General features: G+C 27.2%; 3 protein-coding genes and 3 long non-coding RNA genes across 11 annotated transcripts; 3 read left to right on the forward strand and 3 right to left on the reverse strand.

Annotated features, from left to right (window-relative positions):
* Positions 1-42: 42 nt before the first annotated feature.
* LOC142645098 (uncharacterized) lies at positions 43-1,751 on the reverse strand. The gene is made up of 6 exons (XR_012846276.1): positions 1,672-1,751; positions 1,388-1,439; positions 1,116-1,180; positions 822-892; positions 593-641; positions 43-384 (listed from the first exon to the last, which is right to left on the reverse strand). It is a non-coding gene; the product is annotated as an uncharacterized LOC142645098 (long non-coding RNA).
* Positions 1,752-1,871: 120 nt separating this feature from the next.
* Coa8 (Cytochrome c oxidase assembly factor 8) lies at positions 1,872-2,714 on the forward strand. Its single transcript, XM_027339749.2, has 3 exons — positions 1,872-2,231; positions 2,302-2,444; positions 2,522-2,714. The coding sequence occupies exons 1-3, from the start codon at positions 1,920-1,922 to the stop codon at positions 2,607-2,609; spliced, it is 543 nt and encodes a 180-aa protein (XP_027195550.2). The 5' UTR covers positions 1,872-1,919; the 3' UTR covers positions 2,610-2,714.
* A 520-nt stretch (positions 2,715-3,234) lies between these two features.
* Art4 (arginine methyltransferase 4) lies at positions 3,235-6,737 on the reverse strand. The gene is made up of 4 exons (XM_027339748.2): positions 5,903-6,737; positions 5,026-5,820; positions 4,633-4,965; positions 3,235-4,558 (listed from the first exon to the last, which is right to left on the reverse strand). Exons 1-4 carry the CDS (start codon positions 6,053-6,055, stop codon positions 3,770-3,772), a joined length of 2,070 nt encoding a protein of 689 aa, XP_027195549.2. The 5' UTR covers positions 6,056-6,737; the 3' UTR covers positions 3,235-3,769.
* Positions 6,738-7,142: 405 nt separating this feature from the next.
* On the forward strand, positions 7,143-10,015 carry LOC142645099 (uncharacterized). Of its 4 annotated transcripts, none has more exons than XR_012846278.1 (8): positions 7,143-7,157; positions 7,932-8,411; positions 8,485-8,555; positions 8,612-8,723; positions 8,783-8,904; positions 8,961-9,125; positions 9,205-9,429; positions 9,499-10,015. It is a non-coding gene; the product is annotated as an uncharacterized LOC142645099 (long non-coding RNA). The 4 variants fall into 4 exon arrangements; XR_012846277.1 differs by lacking the exon at positions 7,143-7,157 and adding an exon at positions 7,649-7,663; XR_012846279.1 differs by lacking the exon at positions 7,143-7,157 and having other exon boundaries at positions 7,865-8,179; positions 8,289-8,411.
* Positions 10,016-10,319: 304 nt separating this feature from the next.
* Positions 10,320-14,598, forward strand: LOC142645100 (uncharacterized). Of its 2 annotated transcripts, XR_012846282.1 has the most exons (3): positions 10,320-11,167; positions 11,237-11,332; positions 12,863-14,598. It is a non-coding gene; the product is annotated as an uncharacterized LOC142645100 (long non-coding RNA). The 2 variants fall into 2 exon arrangements; XR_012846281.1 differs by having other exon boundaries at positions 10,320-11,332.
* A 60-nt stretch (positions 14,599-14,658) lies between these two features.
* Positions 14,659-22,542, reverse strand: LOC113796219 (serine/threonine-protein phosphatase PP1-beta catalytic subunit). Of its 2 annotated transcripts, none has more exons than XM_027346445.2 (6): positions 22,059-22,523; positions 20,697-20,828; positions 20,385-20,615; positions 20,213-20,317; positions 19,626-19,984; positions 14,659-14,801 (listed from the first exon to the last, which is right to left on the reverse strand). In XM_027346445.2, exons 1-6 carry the CDS (start codon positions 22,105-22,107, stop codon positions 14,700-14,702), a joined length of 978 nt encoding a protein of 325 aa, XP_027202246.1. In that variant the 5' UTR covers positions 22,108-22,523; the 3' UTR covers positions 14,659-14,699. The 2 variants fall into 2 exon arrangements, with proteins under 2 accessions (XP_027202246.1, XP_075676539.1); XM_075820424.1 differs by lacking the exon at positions 14,659-14,801 and adding an exon at positions 16,948-18,177 and having other exon boundaries at positions 22,059-22,542.
* Positions 22,543-23,301: the final 759 nt, after the last annotated feature.

Consider the following 23,301-nt stretch of genomic DNA (forward strand, 5'->3'; position numbering starts at 1 on the left):
TAATCGTTCGATGAATCATTTAGAAAAATTGTAAAAAACAACTTTTTTGAAATTTTAATCAATTTTATTCATCAAAAAATCATTTTTTTATCGTCATTTAAAAAAAATTACATAATCCGAATATCATCTAAAAAACAAGGTAAACAAATACAAAAAAAAACCATTAGAATTTCAAAATTCAATCGATTGAATAATTAATTTTTTCTAGAAAATTAGTGGATCAGAAATGTTTATCTCGGCAACATAATTATTACGACAAGAGGTGTCAGAATAATATTCGAATCTTTCAATATTCTTTTTCATCCTTTATTTCCAATTGAGTTTATTATGGTCGTCACAACGAAAAAAAATCGGGTTTCCAACTTACCATTCAGGAATCTGGATCTTTAAAAAACGAAAAGAAAAACAAACAAATTAGAATAATCATTCGAAATTCCAAAAAGAATTTGTTAAAAATTTAGAATCAGAAAAAAATTATTCATCAATTTAGATGATATCAGACATATGCTTGTCAATTTGGGAAAAAAAATTCCACTCATCACTCAATCCAAAAACTATCTTGAATCAAGAAACAACAAAATTTCAAACTTACCCGAATCAAATCCTTCGATTGAACAGGAACACTCCTTGCGCCATAAAACCTATGAAAAAGATAATTGTTTTAGAAATGATGATGCAAGCGATATTCGATTCTTCATAAAATCATAAAATCAATCAGTAAAGACAAATTGTCATTCATTTCTTTTAAATCTGAGACTCTAGTCTTATAATCTCATCCTTAATTTTTTCTACAGAATTTGATTTGAATTCGTCAAACATACCTTATTCGAACAATTAGGTCCTTCATAACTTCAATTTTGAACCATCCAGAATCCATGGCAAAATAGAAATTCTAAAGAGACAAAATAGATATAAAAATTAAAATCAAGGGAAAGAACTAAGATATCTGATTTTAACATAGAAAAAAATGGTGATAAAAATGAATCAGACAGCCAAGATTATCGTCAATATCGTTGTTTCGGATAATAAACTTTTATAATTGCGAAACCATAGTTTGGAATATCATCATTGATCATTATGCAAAAAAAAATTGGGTTTCTATTATGTAAATTTACCTTTTGCCATATTTAATTGGGAAAATTTGATGGATCAAAAATCATCTTTGCCATTCGACGATAACCTAAATTCAATTTGAAGGACATAAAATTAGCAAATATTAACGAAATCAACAAAAGTAAATTCGAAAAAAAATCTATAGAAAGAAAATTTCAGACAAATGCCTCGTTCTATTCGAACTACCATCAAATAATTTTCAGTTGGTAAATCGTCATCACATTTTTTTTCCTATAGCTAGAAATTGTAACAATTTAAAACTAAATTATCTTACCAATTTATGGAACCGTGAACACCACCCAAAAGTGTTGTCGCATTTTTGATTCCTGTTTTAAATGAACAAAAAGAAATAATCGTTAGAAGTTTGAAAAATAATCAAAGAAAAAAATGAATTTTTCGGGAATAAATCAGTCGCCAAAATATCATCCTTTTTTCTATTGTTTGAATGTCAATTGAATTCAATAGAAATAAGACTCGTCATCTGGATTCATCATTATCATTTTCAAAATTTTTGGATAAAAAAAAACGATGGAAAATTCTAGAAAAAATCAAATTTACCTTTTACACTCGATGAGAGCACGTGGTCGAATGAACTAAAAAAAATCGAGAACCAACGATCACAGCCGAGAACAAACCAGAAATGGGAAGTGTGTGTGTGCTGTTCTCGAAAGCATGAGATTTACAAGCGTCTTTATTGCCACCTGGTGTTTGAAATTTCAACCATTTCTTGATAATAATAAAAAAGAATCATGTGTTTTTTATTATCAAAAAAAATGAGAATTTGATGATAATTCTTTCGATTCAAAATGATCCAAACATTTTGGATCATCAATAATCGTCAATGGCGAAACTATGATAATATAATTGTAAAAATTATTCGTCCAATTACGAATAAAAATAATCGAATGATTCAAACATCATCATCATCATCATCACAAAAATCGAAACAAAAAGATAAAGTTTCAGCAATACCACATCCAACATCAAAACTAAGATTATTTAACTATGCTGTACAAGAAAATGAAACTGATTATGAAAAACGATTACGTTTACGTCGAATACAGATACAAAATCTTAATCATGAATATTGGTCAAAAATTAATACCGAATTCAATCAGGTAATTTTAAAAAAACTTTATTGATTCGATTGATTTTCAAAAAACATTTTGTTTTCTTTCCCCCTATTAGAAAAAGAAGAATTATGTTGAAAATGAGCTAAAAAATCGTCAATCAGAAATGAATTTTGATTCTACACAAACACATGAAGAATTGGCACAATTTTATAAAAAATTTCTAGATGATAATCATCAACGATATATTAGCTATAATTCGTAAGATTTTTTTCTCCCACACCAAATCAGAATCAATTGGTTAATATTCTTCTTTTTTTTTTAAATTCCCATTACAGTCAATGGTATCGAAATAATCTAAATCTTTTATGGCATTCATTGATTGTATCATTCATACGATTAGGTCGTCGATTTCATCGGAAATAAACATTTTAAAAAACGAATCAAAATTCATTGTTATAAATTATTAGTCTGTTGATTTTTTTTTGCATATATGATTAAACTTTGTTTTTGTCCAAACTTATTTACTTATTTATTTTTATTGCTTATAAAATTACGATCAAATATCGATTACAAATTAAAAAAAAAAAGAATTATGCGAAACGAAACAAAACAAAATGTTTATCGACACAACCAGAATGAAATTACAAAAAAAAACGAAATTCTGATTCTTTTTTGTTATTTTAAAAAGAAGATAATTTAGTATTAGTGTTGTTGTTGACAAATTAGATGTTGTTTTTTTACACAAAAAATTAATTAATGTCGACCATGATAATGTTCAATGTGTTTTTGATGAATAATTATTCTGTGACCTTATCCTCTGTGTGTGTAATTAATTAATTAATTAATTGGCTATTTATATATTGAGTATTCATTGAAAGGTTTTTTTGGATTATTCTCTTCCATTGTTGTTGTTTCAACACATCCAATATGAAAAACAAAAAATGAAAAGAAAAACAATTTTTTTTTTGGTTGAAATTTTCAGAAATCGTTGAATACACACACACACACAATCGGTTTAAAACGCGGAATCGTTTTACAAATTGGTTTGTTTTGGAAAATTTTTTTTTTTCAAATCTTGTTCAAATGTTAATTTTTTTCATGAGTATATTATTCTTTTCCCCCCCAAAAAAAATCCCTAAATTCAAAAAAAAAATCACACAAACATATACTCTATACATGAATATTAATTATGAAAGGAAAATGAAACAGACACACATGCAAAATTCCATAGGGGAAAAAATTATTCAAAATAAAATCTAAGTATAATAATGATTCTTTGTCATTATCTATGCCAATATTGGTTGGTGTGTGTGTGTGTGTTTGTGTATTTGTCATTTTGGCCATTTGTTTGTTTGTTATAATTGTGTTAATTGGAAGCATACATCATCATCATTAGGTTCTTCTTCGTACTTTGTTGGATTAATAATCTGATTACGAATGATGAACATAAAACAAAAAAAAAACAATAGTAAGTATAGCTGGGTCATAAATTCTATAAATGTACTGATTTGAGATTCAAATAATCGTAAGAAAAAAAAACAAGTGTCCATGGAAGAAGGCTGATTTTTTTTAAATAGTTTTTTTTAGATTGGCTTATAAGGAGGTATAGTTTGTCCAGAAACAGCTGCTGCATAATCGCCAATCATAAGGCTTTGATTGACTGGAAAATTCATATTGTTAATACCAGTAACTTGTCCAGAATTTGTAATACCACTTGAATTAAACATCGATGTCATCATTGATGGTGTTTGTTGTTGTGGCTGTTGTTGTTGTTGTTGCTGTTGAACAGATTGATTTGTAGGCATCGAATTCGAATGTGATGGAAGTCCATACGAAAATGTTGAATTTGAATGTACCATTCCCATTCCGGTTGAACTACCAAACATACGTGATGAATTATTAAGATTATTTTGATTTGCTGCAAATTGATCAGCTAATTGTGATGGTTGTTGTTGAATATGAACAGAATGTCCCATTCCAGTCTGTTGTTGTTGTTGTTGCTGATGCTGTGATTGTAATGAATGAGCCATTGCACCATTAGTATTCATTTGATTCGATTGTTGCGAACAAACACCATTGATCAAACTACCACCATTCATATGTTGTTGTTGAGCAGCATCAATCTGTTGCCAATAATCTTCACTTGGTGATGTTTGATTACATCCAGGCGGTTGTTGTACTGGTTGTCCAGTATAACGAAAATATGGATTTTTTAAATCCAAAGAATTGGAAGAATGTGATCCAGGTATTTCATCTACTTTTAATTCTATTTGTACATTATAACTTTGTCGACTATTCGATACTAATAAAACTCTACCACTAACTGTATAGCCTCGTTGTACGAATAATGGTTTATCAAGAAGACATCGAACCTAATTCATAATTAAGATAAAAAAATCATTAGAAAACTGTTCAATGATTAAATTTATGAAAACAAAAAACATACTTGATACCAATGTGTCAATGGTTGTGTGGGAGCAGTTGAAAGCCAAACGGCTTGTTGTGAGCCAAAGAATGCTACATCAAACCAAAATGCTAGACCATGTATTTCATCAGTTTGATTGATATGAAATTTGAGTGGTATATCGATCACATGTAAATCTTTTTCATGAGCTTTAAGAAAATCTACACTATATTTATTTGATTTAGCTACACAAATTCGTATATCGAATGTATCGACTACTGGCTGATAAAAATATTCTTTCAATGCAGCACTTCTTAATGCTGTGAGATCAACGCCATGAAAATTTTGTTGAAACCAGAAATTAGCTTTCGTCAACTAAATATTAAAAAAAATTAATCAATTTATAATATTATCAACGTAAATTTGTTTCATTACTTGTTCAGTATACAGTTGAGCATCACTGAATGGTGCAACATGTAAATCTCCTCTTGTTGGAAACATATTACCACCAGGTTTGAGCCATTTTTTAGCATGTAAATATGTTTCCAACATACGTTCATTGAATAACATATAGCCCATAGGTTCGGAAATGATTACATCCACTTGTTCAGGTAAAGAAATTTCTTCTATTTTTCCAGGTATAACAATAATTCTATCGGCCAATTTATTTGAAGCAACGAGTTGTTCAGCATGTTTTGCCATTGAACTAGCTTCAACTGCATATACTTTTCTTGCACCAGCTTGTACGGCAAAAAATGAAAGAATTCCCGAACCGGCACCAACATCAAGAATAACTTTATTATGAAAATCATCCAAATTAGATAATATGGCTCGTTGATAAGTGGATGTTCGAATATAATCTTGCATCATATTTTGTTGTTGTGATAGATAGCCATAGAATTGAAAATACTGTGTTGCTGATGCTTCATCCGTACGTAAAGTAAATACCGATTCTCTTCGGCCTAATTTAAAATCATTGACTAATTTAGTAAAACGACAAAAATCCGTTTCCTTATAATTGGCCTTTTCATTATCGTAGATATATTTCTTTCCAAACATTAAATAAATAGATTTACCATTTTCATCCGTAATAACAAAACCATTTTTACTAAATTCTGAACATGGTGTATCTTTATAAATTTCAGTTTGAAATTGTATCGATGTTGTTGAATTATTATTATTATTATTACTATTATTATTATTCAATGATGTATTATTATTATTATTATACTATAATAAACACAATAAAAAAAAAGATAAAAATTATAAATAATAATAAAAAACCAAAGATCATAATAATAATCAAACTTACATTATCATTATTAATTTTCGTACGTGAACGAATCAATAGCTTATCAGATTCATCAATTACTTCTATATTGAATGGTTTATGATAACGTTTATAGAATGATAATTTTTCATCATCATAATCATAAAGGTAAACTTCTTCAAATATTGAACTCATTTCGTGATTTTGTTTGTCCACCAATTTGACCGGCGAATATTCAAGATATTTGTCGATACAATGTTTTTTTTGCAGTTGTTCTTGATTGATTGATTGATTGATTACGTAATGTAAATATAGCCGAGTAACACCGAAAAAAGAAAATTCGTAACAAAAAAAAAAACAGAAATGAAAAAAAAAAAATATTTATCACACAATAATATATGGGGTACACAATTAAGGGTTGGAATGTGATTAATTGTAATATGTTTGGATATTGTGATGATCAGAAAAACAAAAAATGAAAAACAAAACAAATCAAAAAAGAAATATTATTAACATGTGTGTGTGTGTGTCACACAATTTGAAGCGGTGAAAAAAAAACAAAATCAATATCAAAATCAAATTAATGTTTGTTTGTTTGTTTAATCTGACTTTTATTAATTGTTTGCTGTCGATTTTGTTTTGTTTTCAGTGTTTAAATCTAATTAATTTTTCAACACTTGTTTTTCAAGATTTGTTTTTTTTGTGGAAAAACAGAGGGAAAACAAAATATTGTTTTGGCTTCTTCTTTTTAGTGTTTGTTTGGTTAGTCGAATAAGATGATAAGATTATGTAGAATCAGAACAACAACAACAACAACAAAAACAGCAGCAGAAATTACAAAATTACGATTCGAATTCTAATGATGATGATAATAAAAAAATTTTCATTATCATCAACAACAAATTTTTCTGTTTTTGTTATTGTTTCTGTAAAGTTTCTTTATCTTTAGTTTAAGATATCAAATTTTGTTTGTTTGTTTATCATATTTTGGTGGTGAATATTTTAGAAGAAAACGTGACACGTGTGTTTACAAATACAAAAAATTTAAAATACAATCAATGTGTGTGTGTGTTTGATGTATGTCTGTTATTTGTTGTTGTTGTTATTGAAATACATTTATCATTATTAAATTGATTGATTTGATTATAAATTCAAAACTCTTTTGTTTCATTCGTTTTGTTTTGTTTTCTGTTTTCGACTCTCTCTCTCTCACACAGAAAAATGGCAGTAGTGCTTTTTTCATTTGGTAGTGCACACTAATGAAAAAAACACTGCCAGCTGGTAGTTTACACTGCTTGTTCGTAGCTTTTTTTTTAACTGGTAGCACACTACTATCAAAAAAATCATAGCAATTGGTAGTAAACTATACGAATTGGTAGTGTCGTACCATTTGAATATATTGAAATACCATGTCATTTGGCAGTATAGTCTACTAATTGATATTACACTATCATCAAAATGCCATAACAATTGGCAGTATAGTATACGAACTGATAGTGTATTACAAACACTATCAATTCGAATAGCATTCTCGTACACTACTGATTATAATTTAAGAATTAGATTGTTTTTTGTATTTGATAAAAAAAAAAATTAAGAATTATCAATTGAATTTTAATAATAATAATTATCATTTGTATATAAGGATTAAGACACATTATAGCTTTCAAGATTTAAAAAATATTAATTATAAAAATTGTCATTATGCATCTTTTTGATTATTCTGATGAATATCCTGATGAAGATCGAAAATGAAAAGATAATACAATTAAAATTGACAGCATAATTCAGTAACTGAAAATGGTAATCGTAGTTTTTTTTATCCATTCCCTTTCATTGATTGTTGGGATTGAATCATTGATATCTAACGATTCATTAATTTGATTTTTTTACTCTGTCTTGGAATTCAAAATATTTTTCATTATGTTGTCTATCGATTCAAGAGGATTGATCAATTCATAAAGTTGAAAAGATCAGGAATTTTAATATAAAAATAATCAAATTTTTCATTTTTACCAATGATAAATCAATGGAAATTATAATGCTTTCTTTTTTCAAAAAAATTCTTAAGGCCAACAAATGATCGATTGCGCATAGGCAAATGGCTAGTTAATTTCAATATAAAATTTTCCCCCAACAAGTGGTATCCCCCTATTTTCTATACTTTTCCTTCATTCGATCAATACAGTCTATCACATCAGTAAACCACTGCTTGAATTTTTTTTTGGCATGGTTTTTATCAGTCCAATTTCGAACGTTCGAATTTCATCATCGTCCATGCCTTTTCATCATGACTTGCAAATTACAATTTTAATCGATGTAAAACATTTTTTAAATTTAATCATTGATTTTTGTTTGGTCCAAAATCTTGAGACAAACTATTTTTTTAGTTTAAGATTATCTTTGTCCATGCTTTTATCTTTTTCAGATCAAAAATTGGCCACCAAATTGATGGAAAAATCTTTGAACGAGCGATGATGCAATCATCATTCATTTTATCATGGAAAATTGGCGATTGATTTAGCTTAAGATTGATTGACCCAAAACTAAGGTAAGAACTTTAATTTGACTTTATTGATGATAATCAATGTTTCTATTCCTCTTTGAATGCAATCGATATTAAGATTGATCGGTTTCAATCGTTACTGATATATACGCATTATGAAAACTTAGAATAATTACAACTAATTTTTCGGTAATTCTCCATCATTTGTTTAGACTTGGCTTAATTATTTTTTATGTATATTCTAGGATGTGATCATTTGCCCGTTGAACAAGACAAAATTCAAAAAGAAAATTGAGGTTTGATTTCGATATCAATACTTGCATTGGATTCCATCCATGAAACGGAACCAGAATGCTGGTGAGCTTTATTTTCATTTATTAAACACGATTTCTAATTCCCAATTCAAATCCAAACAGCGCTATTTATTTTGATGGTATTTTATGATGAATTGAAAATTTTGGTTTATGAAGATAAGCTAGAATTTATTGGTTTGGCTATCAGTTTGTAATTCAGTTTTTGCTGATTTTTCATATTTTTGGTAATTGGTATTCTCTATCATTCAATTAAACTTAGCTAAATTATTTTTTATTTCAGAAGTATCGATATTACAAATGGAATTACAAATGAATTTGGTTCTGTTGATCGACAAAGTTCAGAATAAATTTTCCCCAATTATCCTGAAAATGACAAGAGATTTTTTGTTTTATCGTGGGAAATTGTCGATTGATTTTGCTTTAGATTGATTGACCCTAAACTATGGTAAGAATTTTGATTTGACTTTGTTGATGATAATCAATGTTTCAATATCTATTCCTCTTTGAATGCAATCGATATTAAGATTGATCGGTCTCAATCTTTATTTCAAATTGTGATGGTCCAGTAAAAAGTTTAAGGAAACTGATATCTACGCCTTATGAAATCTTAGAATTATTACAACTAATTTTTTGGTAATTCATTTTTTTTACTTGGCTAAATTATTTTTTATTTCAGAAGAATGAGTATTCAAGGTAATTTGGTCGTTAGTTTGTTTTTTGATAAATTCAATCTGTAACGAAAAAATTAGGTATGTATCTTTTCTTAAACTTGGACTTTAATGAATGATGACAACTAATTCTTGGTTATTTTTTTACAGATAAAAGCTTATACAGTGGTACCTCGGTTAACGACGATGATCGGTTCCTGAAAAACCGTCGTTAACCGAAATGTTCGTTAACCGAAATACAATGCAATACTTGTTTTTTAATCATCGTTAACCGAAAAAAATCGTCGTTAACGGTTTCCTGACCGAAATCGTTAACCGAAAATTTCGTTAACCGAGGTATTCGTTAACCGAGGTACCACTGTATTGAAATTAAATCATTGGTTTTATGGTTCATCCGACTGAAATCTAATTGGTGTTGGTCGATGATATAACTATGAATTCATATTTCCTCACCTTGGTCGCGAAAGTCCAATCACCTTTGACGCATACAAACGAATCGGATTGAAATAAATTCGTTAATTTAGCTTTTGAACCATCAATTTTGTAATTGAACTACCGACCAATCAAAATGAAATGATTATCAATATTTATTTAATCAATTGATTGTAATTAACCATTTTATTTTAATATATTAATGAAAATTCTATAAATAAATATGATAAAAGTATTCTATGGGGGTTAAATTTATTTAATGGGGGGATAAACGGGTTGAAAGGGGGGGTTAAAAGGGCAAAAAATCTGCGGCACCACAGTAGTGCACTACCTTTTGAATGCCATACTGATTGATAGTGCACTACTTTTCAAATGCTATACTGATTGATAGTGTAACATACCAGCTAGTAGTGGACTACCATTCAAATGCTACACTGATTGGTAGTGTGTATACCAAATAGTAGTGCACTACCAAAGCTCAGTTTCGGGCACCCAATCAAATGATAGTTTACACTACTAAATTTTTTTTCTGTGTGCTCTCTCAAATATTGATGTGATTAGTCGTAGTGGTAAATATTCAATCGATGGTAATATCAGTTCGATTGATTTAATTATGTTTTTTTCGAATGTAATCAATCAATCAATCAATCAATCAAAGATTTTGCTTGTTCACTTTTCTTTTCGGTCACAATATATTATTCTTGATAAAACAAAATCAAGGTGAAAATAATGATTGTTCGTTATGGATTTCAATTTTTGTTGTTTACGTTTGCTGTTGTTGATGATTTTCTTTAAGATATTATCATTATTTGGCCATGATTAATGCAAAAATTGTTGTTTGTTTATTGTCGTTTAGATAGGATGAAATCTTTCTTCCAAAAGAAAAAACGCTAACAAGAATAAGAATATTACAATATTATTTATCACTATAGAATTTATTTGAACAGAATATCATCTGATTCTAAACGATAACTTGTCGAAGTTATGATGATTGTTTGTGTATGTTTCAAAATAAATCGTCGGGTATTTTTGGATTTTTGTTTGTTTGTTTGTTTAACTTTTCAAAATGATGACGACAATTATTATCGAAAGATCGAAGAGCACCATTCAATTATCTAATCAAATTATATTCAACAACAACAACAACAAAAAAAATGTTCAGGTGTGGATCAGATGAGAAAAATTAAATAAATAAAAAGGAATCAGATTAGATTTTGAAGTAAAAAAGAAAAAGATTTGAAGAAAAATTCCACAATGACGACCAACATCATCATCGTCAACAGTAGTAGTGGTAATAATAATGAAAAGTTTATATAATTTTCAGATAACAGAAGAAGCATTTATGAACGAAATTTTCAAAATTTTTTTTTAACGAAAAAAAAATCGGGTATTCCATTCATCACTCATTATAACCACTACTACATGTGAATAATACTTTTTTTTATTTCATTTTTAGAAGATAATCGTCGGACAAAGAGAGCACCTTGTTTTTTTTTTTTTGGCTTCATATTCAAAATGTATGCGTTCAACAACAACAACAACAAAATATTGGGTATCTTTTTTTTTTCTTCATTCGGTTTGGATTCATATGGCATGTTTGTATGAATGAATGAATGTGTATATGATTCATATATAAACATAATCAGTCCCATTTGGGTAGAATTAGTTGATTGTAGAATAATGTTTTTTTTTCAAAAAAAGAAAATATATTCGAATTCTTAAAGTTTATTTTTGATTTTTCTCAAGAATTCTATAATGATTTGAAAATCTCTTTTTTTTTGGTTTTGTTTTGCTTTGTACCTTTCTTTTTTTTTCGTTTTTTTAAAATCCCTTTGTCATCACAATGGACAAGAATATAAGAATTTGGTTGATTTTTCATGATTGAAAATTCTTTTCCATTTTTTTAATGACGCATGTTAGCTGGAAAAATATCGGGTGTGTTTTTGTTGTCTTTTGTGACAAAACTAATATATATTTTACCAGAATCATATTATCTATTTTCTGATAACAAATCTCTAATCTGTATTCTGTTTTTTTTTTGTTGAATCATATTATAACTTGATCTTTGATTATCTTTTGCTAACTTTTGCCATTTTTTTATTATCTATTTCTGATATTCGACAAACACACACACACACAATGAAAAAGATTGTATCATTCCATCAAAAAAAAGTATTACGAAAGATAATCGCAGAATATATATGCAACCATAATTCGAAAATATATTCCCAAAATCTTGGCTTTTGACAAATCTATTTTCTGATTTTTTTTTTTTTTTTTTTTTAGTTTCATTTCACTATAGTTTAAATGAAATTCTATAATTTTGAAACTTTTTTGTAACTAAATTATTGATCAAAATTTCTTAAAAAATTCAATGTTCATTTAATTATTAAAAAAATAAATTAATTACATTTGAAACAAAACAAACAGAAAAGAAACATCATGAAATAATAATAATAATAATATGATTAAAATTCAAAAAGAGAATTCTGTGGAATTCTTTTTCTGAATTTTCAATTTTTTTTTCTTCTTTCCAATAACATCATTATTTAATTTGATTATTATGGAATTTTTTTTCCCGGATCACTTTTGTCCGGGAATTTGTATTTTTCCCGCGAGAAAAAACTGAAATTGTCTCATTCAGTTTTTGTTTGTCATTTGATTTGTCAACCTGTAAATCAAATTATTTATCATATTTCAATTTTTTGAATAACTGACATTATAAGTGTGATCAAAAGTGATAATTTTTTTGCTGTTGTTGATGTTGTTGAATGACGTAGTAGATTAGAAATAAATTATACAAAAAAAAAAAAATGTATTTTTGAAAGTACATTTTTGATTGGAAAAAATCCAAATTGATAATCGATTTGCCTGGATTTTTTTTTGAAAATGATGGATGACATTGAAAATGATGATGATTCTGATGATTTTTCATCATAAAAGTAAATAATGAATAATTTAAAAGAAAAAATATGAATGGAAAAGTTCTGATCGTCGTTTTCTTTATTATTAATCTTTGATTTAGTTAATTAAAATGATAATGAAAAATCTAATAAATTTTTTGCACTTTATCGATTATTAGTGGATGCTATTCGTCTAATTTTTCCCGTTTTTTTTTGTTCACCAGTGGACATTCGAAAACTCGATTTTATTACACATTATCGATGATGACGTTCGACCAATCGAAACCAGATTCAATCCAAAATAATGGAATCATCTGTGTGTGTGTCAAATGATGAAAAGTGAAATGAATTTTGTTAGTGTTTTTATCAAGTTTCCAATTACCCCAAAAACAAAATGAAATCCCAGAATTTTCGTTACCCAATCAATAATAATAATAAAATAATTCAACCGAATCCAAAAATGAAACTTTTATTCGCAAACACAACTTGTAATATGATGATGTTCAACGAAACAAAAAAAAAATTTCGCATTTTCAAAAACAAAATAATAATAATAATTTAAATGAAACACAACGGATACTCAATTCGAAATGGCCGAACAAATATAGATAAAATGTTGAAAATCAATTTTGGTAAAACAAACGATTTATTATTGATGTTTTTTTTTGGAGAGAGAGATGGGATGAAAAATGAAAAGAGATAATAATTATGATAGCAGAATAATCTGTTTGTTTGTTTTGTTTTTTTCCAAATTCAAGTTCAGAAAATCATTATTATTCATGAGGCAAATGTGGAAAATTCCTGTGAAAAATAAATAACTGATACCAGTAAAACAACATCCATCAAGATTTATTAATTATTCTTATTATTCATCATTCATAATAATAATATAGTGCACCAGATTTTGTTTATTTGAATTTCGTTCAAGTGTTTGTGTGTATGTGTCCATATAAAAGGATTTTCTAATTGATAAAAAAGAGGTAAACACTATCATCATCATCCAAAATAAACATAGAATTTTACACATACACGCAAACACATCAGGTTTGATTGATAAATTGTAAAATGAGAAAAATACAAGATTTTGAATCCAAAAGATGTTTCATTGAATAAAATGTGAATGTTCTTCATCGCTGATGGATGATGTTGTTTTGCCAAACTAAAAAGGAGAATTTCAACCCTTTATACCTTTATCATTAAAGAATTATAAAAAAATGAACCAAAAAAATCAGAATAATGATAATGATGAATTTATAACAAAAATTTATTAATGATTATTATTATTTTATATGTCCATATTTTTTTTCTTAATAATAATTGTATGTGTTTTAGGTGTTTCAATCTAAAGGTTTTTTTTGTTTTTGTTGTTTCATCTTCAAAAACATTCAATGTGAATGTATTTATTGATATTATTATTATTATTAATAGGTGATGAATAAAAGTGAAGAAAAAATGAGATTGATTGATTGGTGCAAATAAAAAATAAATGCATCCAATATTTAAAGAACAAATAATAATGAATTACAATTTGTTTCTGTTGTTGTTGCGGTTTGAATGTTTTTTTTGTATTTGTATTTCTAATAACATTTAAATTATCAAATTGTAATATTTGTTGTTGTTATTATTTATTGTCATTACAATATTATATTCATTTTACTTGGTAATTTTTGGATGCAAAATTATTCAATTCAGGTAATGTTTTGTGTGTGTGTGTATGTTTCAAAAATGGGTATGTTTTTGTTTTGTTGTTTTTACGAGTGAGAGAGGGTGTAAATTATTAATCGTTTATTATTTTTTCAGGGGAAAAAAACATTAAATGAATTGATTAGTTTAAGAAATCTCACTGTGTATACGTGGTGTATGTGTGTGTGTATTAATTATATGTTGTTTGTTTGTTTTGTTTTGTTTTGATCTGTATTGAGGGTCGACCATTTATTTTTTTTCCGAAATTTTATTATTATTATTATTATTATTAATTATAACCAATAAGAATGATGATAAATTTTCTAATTATTATTATTTTTTCTTAATAGCCGGTGCTCTTGGCGGTGTCAACGGACGACCAGAATTTAGTCCACCATATTGATATTTGGCTTTCTTTTCTGATGGTTTCAATATCTATAATTGGTTTTGTAGAAAAAAAATAGAATGAAAAAAAAAATAAAATTAATATGGGATTGATTCTTAATTTTAAAACAAGAAAATACAAATAAAATTCATCAATCATTATGATATATGTGAAAAAAACAATGGAAATTTTTTTTTTGATAATAATCTCCCATTCCATCCGAAATAAATAAATAAATGAATAGCTAAAACAAAGATAAATTTAGATATAAATACTGACACACACACACACCACTTAAGTTAATGGTTTGAAATTCACCTACGGTTTATGCAATAATAATGGCAAAAAAAACCAAAGTTAACAAACCATCGAAATAAAATTAATAGATTTTTTCTCTCTCTCTCTCTCTTTCGCTATTAATAAATATCCAAATCGAAAGTGAAAGAAAAAAGTTTTTCCCTTTTCAATCACAGGCACAAGTTTTTTTTTCCTTCGTTGTTGTTCAAAGTAAAAAAGTGGAAAAAAATTTCAATTCGGTAACAGCTGCTTGATTTCATCATCATCATCACCATCATCATCATTATATCATGATCACGATGATGATCAGAATCGTTGTGATGCAAATGAAAAAATCAACATAGGAAAATGATAAACAAAGCAAGTATAAAGCGCACCAATTGAATTTAAAAAAAAATGGGATGATTTGTTACTAATTTTAGCCAATTTCTAATTTTTTCACGCAAATAACATCATTTTTTTTCCTTCCTCTGATTGATTAAAAAAAATATGATGAGAATATACACAAGAATACATTAAGCAAATAGATTTTCAAATGTTTTTTTCTTTTTCTTAAATGTGCTCGCGCATTTTTATAAAAATTATTCCTTCAAAAATTACATTTGATTTGAAGGAATAAAAAACGCATGCATATGGACACCAATTCTCTTGATCGATGATGTCAAAAGAAAAAAAAAACAAATTGAATCTCTCACTTTTTGTTTCGAAAATAAATGTTCAATCGACTGTTTGAATTGAATATTATTTTTATTGATTTCTAAATATAAACTACATTGAAAAGGGAGCGACAACGTTGATGACGATAAAGATGACTATGACTATGAAGGATTCTGCACTCACATGATTGACATATTACTTTAGAAAGAATAAATAAATAAATGAAACAAAAAGAAGAAAACACTCCTTTTGTCCTATTGCAACGCAAGAAAACAAAAATTATTTTTTTCATATAAACGATTAGCCCACTTTTTCGATTCTGTATTCTGTATGTATATGTGTGTGTGTGTTCCTCTCTCTCTCTCTCTCTCTCTCTTTTCATTTTACTTTCAATAAAAGTAATCGATTGGACAGAATTTTTCCTGTACTATAAATTTTAGCATTTTGAATATTATTATATTTAGATTTTTTTTTACTTTCACTGTATTTGCCACCAAATGGCTGACGTAAATAGAGTGCTACGCTGAACCGAACCCAAACAATAGCGAAAGAATTATTCAAAGAAGTAAACAACAAATGAAAAATGGAACAAATATTTGTTATTGGGAAAAAAAATCCCGGGTTCAATTTCAGGATCAGAATTTTCTATCGAAACATTTGTTGTCACAATATACCAAAAAAAAAAAAAAAAAATTATCTGAAAAAGGTAATAATATCAGAGAAAAACATGGAAATTACAAGAAAATAAATGTTTGTGAAAACCACAAACACCACCCAAACATTGACATTATGAAATAAAAAATATTAGCTCCTATATGATTAAGGAAATTGTCATTAGAAATTACCCTTGGTAATTGATGAGATTTTTATAAACAAATTTATTAAAATGTGAAGTAATTTCCTTTGGACAAAGAATTAGATAACAATCTTTTCACACAGCATGTTTTCTCAAGAACAAGTCTGACAAATGAAAAACAACCACCAAACAATGAAGGCCTCGGTTTTCATTCAAAAAAATAATGAGTTTGCAACTGGATACAAAGAATTGTAATTGAAAGAAAAATCCTGTCAAAAATGTCATTGCCAATAAGAAAATTTAACCATTTTTTTTTGACTCAGAATATAGAATAGGGTTAAATGTCGAAAATGTTTTTTTTAAATCAAGAATTCAAATGTTTCAAAATCATTATTTATTCAACAACAAGCATGAATGCATTTCAATTTTGTTTTTTTTATATAATCATTTTCTGCATAAGAAATTCAATAGCCTAAACACATATATGTTTAATTTAGCATTCTAGTGAATCGACCAAGTGAAATTCAAAACAAAAGTGATAAACGACAATGTTACAGATGTGATGTGATGTCAATGGATTATTTTTGGTTGAATTGCGAGCATGAAAAATACAAGAAAAATTTGCTCAAAGCCATCTAGAAAGTTTAATTTATATAACTGAAATACTATATTATCTATTTAACTCGTTCGCTACCAGCGCTTGAGAAACAAATCTTTAACCACAGCCCATGGAATTTTTTATAATAGAACTTTGAATGGCAATGATTTTAAAACCAACGCATATTTGTAAAAGTAATTATATAAGAAATTTGAAAAAATCTAATTGATAAATAAATGTAAAATCTTAAACGACGAGTATTTGCATTTATGTAAAAACAAAAACGACGCAAATTTGATCAAATGTGAATACAAAAATCAAGCATATTCGATCTAATGTAAAAACAAAAACGACGCATATTTGATCAAATGTGAATACAAAAATCAAGCATATTCGATCAAATGTAAAAACAAAAACGACGCAAATTTGATCAAATGTTAATACTAAAACCAAGCATATTCGATCTAATGTAAAAACTAAAACGACGCAAATTCGATCAAATGTTAATACTAAAACCAAGCATATTTGCTTAAATGTAAATACAAAAACGACGCATATTTGCGTCGTCGGGCTCAAAATAAAGAACTAAAACGACGCACATATGCGTCGCTGGTAGCGAACCTGTTAAAGAATAGAATAAATTTTATTAAAACCCCTATGTCAAATAAAAATATAGGGGAACAAATATTATCAAAAAAATAAAAGGTTACAATAGATAAAGAAAACAAAATTCAAAAATATTAAAACTGCAAAAATGTTAACAATCATTAGAATTAATCAAATTATAGAAATAGAATCTTGTAAAACGTTTACAATTATTATTAATAAATACTGAGCGCTTGTTTTAAACCAAAATTGAAATCAGAAGAAGAAAAAAAATATTGAAACGAGATAAATATTGATTGAATTTTCCGTGATTAGTCAAAAAATTGGGTAATAATAAATCCAGGTATGAGACAAGAATACAATCGATGTTGTGGTATTATAGTGGGTTAAAAACATTTTTAATACGCGAACCATTATTTGTTGTAGCCCAATTCTAAATCTATTTGATTTTACGGGGAAAAGAAAATTTTTTCTAGAAATAAACAAAAACAAACAAAAAACGAATTGTTTTTGGAACACAGAATCAACGAACAAAAAAAAGAAAGAATTTTTTTTAGTATACTAATCAGATAAAAGTAAAAAAAAATATAATTATAATTATTGCCGCTCGAAATGACAAACAAATAAACTTTTTGGCAAAAGAACAAAACAAAACAAAATCATCTAAATGCTAAATTTGCTATCGTTTATATGATAATAAATCATTTAGATTAAAAAAAAAGAATAAGATAAAGTCGAATAAATATATAGAGAGGTGAGAATTGATATTAATGATATTAATTCGTGAACATGTTTTATTTCATAATGATCCGATAATAATTGAATTAATCATTTTTTTCAAAGGACCGATTATTATCTAAGAGAAAGAAAAACCCATTAATCTAACAAAACAAAAATGTGAGTTTTCAATGTTCAATAAACAATATCCATAGAATCAGGATATTTATTATTATTATTTGTTTTATTTTAAAATAAATATACCACAGTCTCATCATATATTATGAATTGGTGGGCGATAAAAGAAAACTAGGCCAGTTAAGTTGATGAAAAATTTTCATCATCATCATTCAGTTTATTATAAGTGTACAATGTAAACTTACATTTACAATTTAATAAGATTCTAAAAACATCTTCAAAAGAAGAAAATATTTGGTCCAAATTATAGACTCAAAAATAAAAACTCTTATCTCCATTATTAATATCAAGTGTGTTTACATGCCTGGAATAACATTGAAAAAAAAACAAAGTCAACAATCGAGAGACTTCAATCGAATTTACAAAGAAAAGCATCGTAAAAAATGATTGCAACGCGATTCTTTGATAACACACACACACACAATCGATGTGAACAAAACATCGATCGATCATTTTCCATTTTGAGTTAGTTTTTTTTTCATTTTCATGAAAGGAAAAAAAAGATTATGATCGGCATCATAAAACAATTCAAGACATTTCAATCAATCAATCAATCATCATCTTGTTTATGATCGAAAAAAAATGAAAATTTTTCTTTTATAGACATTATTATTTTAAATCATTTGAATGGGAAATGCATCAACATATTTTTCTAAATCAATCATTAAAACAAAAACAATCGAATGCATTTGTTTCATTTTCATTGAAGATTAGTTAATAACACTGTCAAATTATCGGTAGAAAAAAAACCAAAAGATTAAATGATGACTACATGTACCATCTTGTTTTTTTTCATGAAAATGAAAGAGTAAAATTCAATGTTAATTAGTTGAAAAGATGTCTAATATTTCTATATCATTTACGTCATTCCCATAAGAATTTTAATAATCCTCTTTCTGACTGACTAGCATAATAGCAAAAATTTATGATTATACTTGAAAAATTGAAAATTATATAATAAAAAAATATAAATGTAGTGGAATTAAAAATGATTGGATAACTTACTTGGAAGGAACACATTAATGTTTCATCAACGGACATCATACCGCCAGCGTTATCAAATTCACCACAATAATTCGGCGCAGAGAATAATGTGACCAATTGTCGTTTAGCGAAAAATTCATAGCCATCTTCGACCACTTGATGTGCACGACAAATGAGATCAAGATCATGCCTGTGCAAAAATTTTGTAACAACATCTGCTCCGAATGTGAATGAGACACCACGATCATTTTCACCCCATCCTTGGACATCTTTGTCCGGATCGGACCATAATAGATCACAGAGAAGCCCAGTGTCCGGTACATCGGTAGGACGCATTATACGACGAATCTGTTCCATTGAATGAAGATCCGGTGATAATCCTGTAAATGAAAACAAGCGACAAAAAACAAAAACAAATTAATCTCATGCATATTCATGGAACATAATACTAATGGTTCAAGGTTAATGATCAAGAATGAAGCTAATTAAAAAAAGATCATTAAGCCAAATAGAATGTTCTTTTTTAAATCATTTATAAGAGACAACACAATGATTCTAATTATCAGAATTTGTTCTCGTTCAAAAAAAAATTGATTCCGTGCACCTACCTCCATGACAGCAGAAAATTTTTTCGTCGATGATGGCGGCAATTGGAAGACAGTTGAAACAATCAGTAAAGGTCTTCCACAGTTTGATATTGTATCTTCGTTTACCTATATATATCGAAATGATTAGATGACAATCAATTATGAAACTATCATTCAATGTGATAATACATACATTCATCATAGAAGCCATATATACGATTAATGCTGGCACATTCATGATTGCCACGAAGAAGGAAAAAATTTTCTGGATACTTGATCTTATAGGCCAATAATAGACAAATTGTCTCCAATGATTGTTTTCCTCTATCCACATAATCACCCAAAAATAGATAGTTAGCTTCGGGTGGGAAACCACCATATTCAAACAAACGTAACAAATCTGTATATTGACCATGAATGTCACCTAGAAAAAACACACATTTAAATTATTCATTTTGATCAGACACTTATTGATAATGATAAATTATAAAAAATTAATACTTACCACAAATTTTTAATGGAGCTTCCAATTCTAATAATATTGGCTGTGAAAGAAATATTTCACGTGATTTAAGACATAGGGCTCGAACTTCTGTTTCAGCCAATTGAACTGCTTTACCGGGGCGACAACCTCGAACTATTGAAAATAATATAAACAACAAATTAATTTACAATTATGAATCTATTAAAACGGAGAGAAAAAGACATTACAAGCATTTTTTTAGCAATCGCAGTCAATTTTTCATACATTATCTCGAGGTTAATAAACTAAATAATAATGCGTGTTTGTAACAACAAGATTGAAATAGCAAGGTTTTATATTTCCTGAAAAAAATTATCAACAATTTACTGGTTACCATTGCAAGGTTAGCATCATTATTTTTGACGGACAAGTCCTTGTCGATAAAAAAGAAACACATTAATGATTTTTTCAATGAATGAAATAATCCTGGATAAAAATAATCGACCATGTATTAAATCATGGCTGAATGCCAAGATTAAATTGAAACCTACTGTATATTTTGTTATCGATCAAAGTCAACAAATATAAAACAGTGATATAAAACAATGTAGATTGTCAATATGCATGCAGAAAAAAATAACAAAAACAAACAAAACCCTGGATTTGAGAGTAAGGAGTTTTTCTCGATTATCATCCATAATAATAAAATGTCATTAAATAAATAGTGAGACTGTTTTATTACTAAACATCTATATTATCCGTCAATGTGATGATGAATTTTGTTTTTGCACTTTTACAATCCTTACACGATAAATGATCCAAAAATGTCTTTAAAAAATCCAAATTTAAACAAACAAAAATTGAGTAATTTAATTATTTTTTTGAAAAAAAACAAAACTGGACTAATGGATCTTCAAAATGTATTTTAGGGTTATCCTTGAGAGCATCCAATCCTCATATCATGAAAAAAGTTAAATGTTTTTCTAAAGATAATTTCATCAAAAGAAAAAAAGAAACCTCATCATAGGATATTAGGAATTTTCAGACTGTATATTTAATATTCGTTTTAGATATGTGTCAGCACACATAAAACAAAACACACAAACACATATAAATAAACAACCAGAAATTCGACAATTATAACTTTTTTTTTAACAAACATGGCAAGCAATTGAATTATATGCAATGTAATGATTAGTTTTTATTTTGAAATATTAAAACTCAAAAGGATAAACAAAACAAAAAAAACAAAAACTAATGATAACATGGAAACGAAACAAAACAATTCAACATCAATGGAAAATTGAGTACGAATAAAAATTTGCTTTGTAAATGAATATTGCAGAATCTTCAGAATGCAAAATGCAGAATTTATTAAAAAAATAACTGAATTGAAAATCTTACCTTCAAGAAGTCGAGATATAATACTATCTATATTTAATGGATCGGCCATATTTTATAAATTTGTAAATGGATTTTGAATCGGTTCACTCTTTTTTTTGATGATGATCTGTGTTGTTGTTGTTGTTGTCGTCGTTTGTTTGTTTGAATGATGAAATATTAATTTTATATATATTGGTTGAGGATGAATCAAGATAAATTATTATTTTTTTAGAAACAACCAGAAAAAAAACAAAATATGTTTTTTGATAACCGATTGATTAAAACAAGATGACACGACAAATTATATTGTATAATTATTAATGAGAATAACAAATATATCTCAAATGATGATAATGTGATTGTATTTTGTTGTTGTTTTGATTCAGCTGTGAGAAATAATAAAATTATTTTACTTTTTTTTAAAATTATTGTTGTTTTTTTTCATAAACAAATCATTTTGTTTCCACTATGTATGCAAACATTAAAACAATTCAAAAATTTTCAAATTTATAGCAATTTATATAAACAAATTTAAAATAAGGATATTTTTTCTGTTGATAAATAAAAAAAAACCAAAAGAAAAATAGATGATGAAAATATGATTTTTACATCAAGAAAATTTTTTTTGTTTGAAAAAAAGAGTGAAATGATGATGATGATGTCTACTACAAGGAGAAAATCATTTGTATAATGTTATACATGCATAGAATGAGTGCTCACATAAAGGCAAAATATTGATGAAAAAAAAAATCGGTTTATCTTTATATTGATGATGATGAGGACCGTGTTTGTCGTCGTAGCAAAGTGAAAATAAAATATATACTGTATATTTCATATAATTTTGATGATGATGATAGCAGAAAACAAGGGATACAAGAGAGATTTTACCCGATTCAAATACCAAAATGAAAAAAAAAACATACAACACAATACACACACACGCAATATAAACGGAAATTCGGAAACACAAAAACCCAACAACAACAACAACAACAATAATAACGATTATTTTCAAAGCAAAATGGAGAAAGAATGAAAAGAAAAAAAAAATTCGTTACAAGTCGAACAACAACAACAACAACATGATATGTGTTCGCTTTATGATGAATTGAGTAAAAAAAAAATGTTTCGAAAAGTAGACGTTCATAAATGTGTTGTATGTTCGAAAAACAAAAAACATTCGAAAAATCTGATATTTGGTAGTGGTGAGTATACTCGATGAAATTTTTTTTGATGGGAAAGGGAAATCAACCAATATTGTGAG

This window comes from Dermatophagoides pteronyssinus, unplaced genomic scaffold, assembly GCF_027571235.1.
Source record: "Dermatophagoides pteronyssinus isolate colony J.1.1.1.1 unplaced genomic scaffold, Derpt_VIB-CSIC_2022.12 sq0006, whole genome shotgun sequence".
Lineage (NCBI taxonomy): Eukaryota > Metazoa > Arthropoda > Arachnida > Sarcoptiformes > Pyroglyphidae > Dermatophagoides > Dermatophagoides pteronyssinus.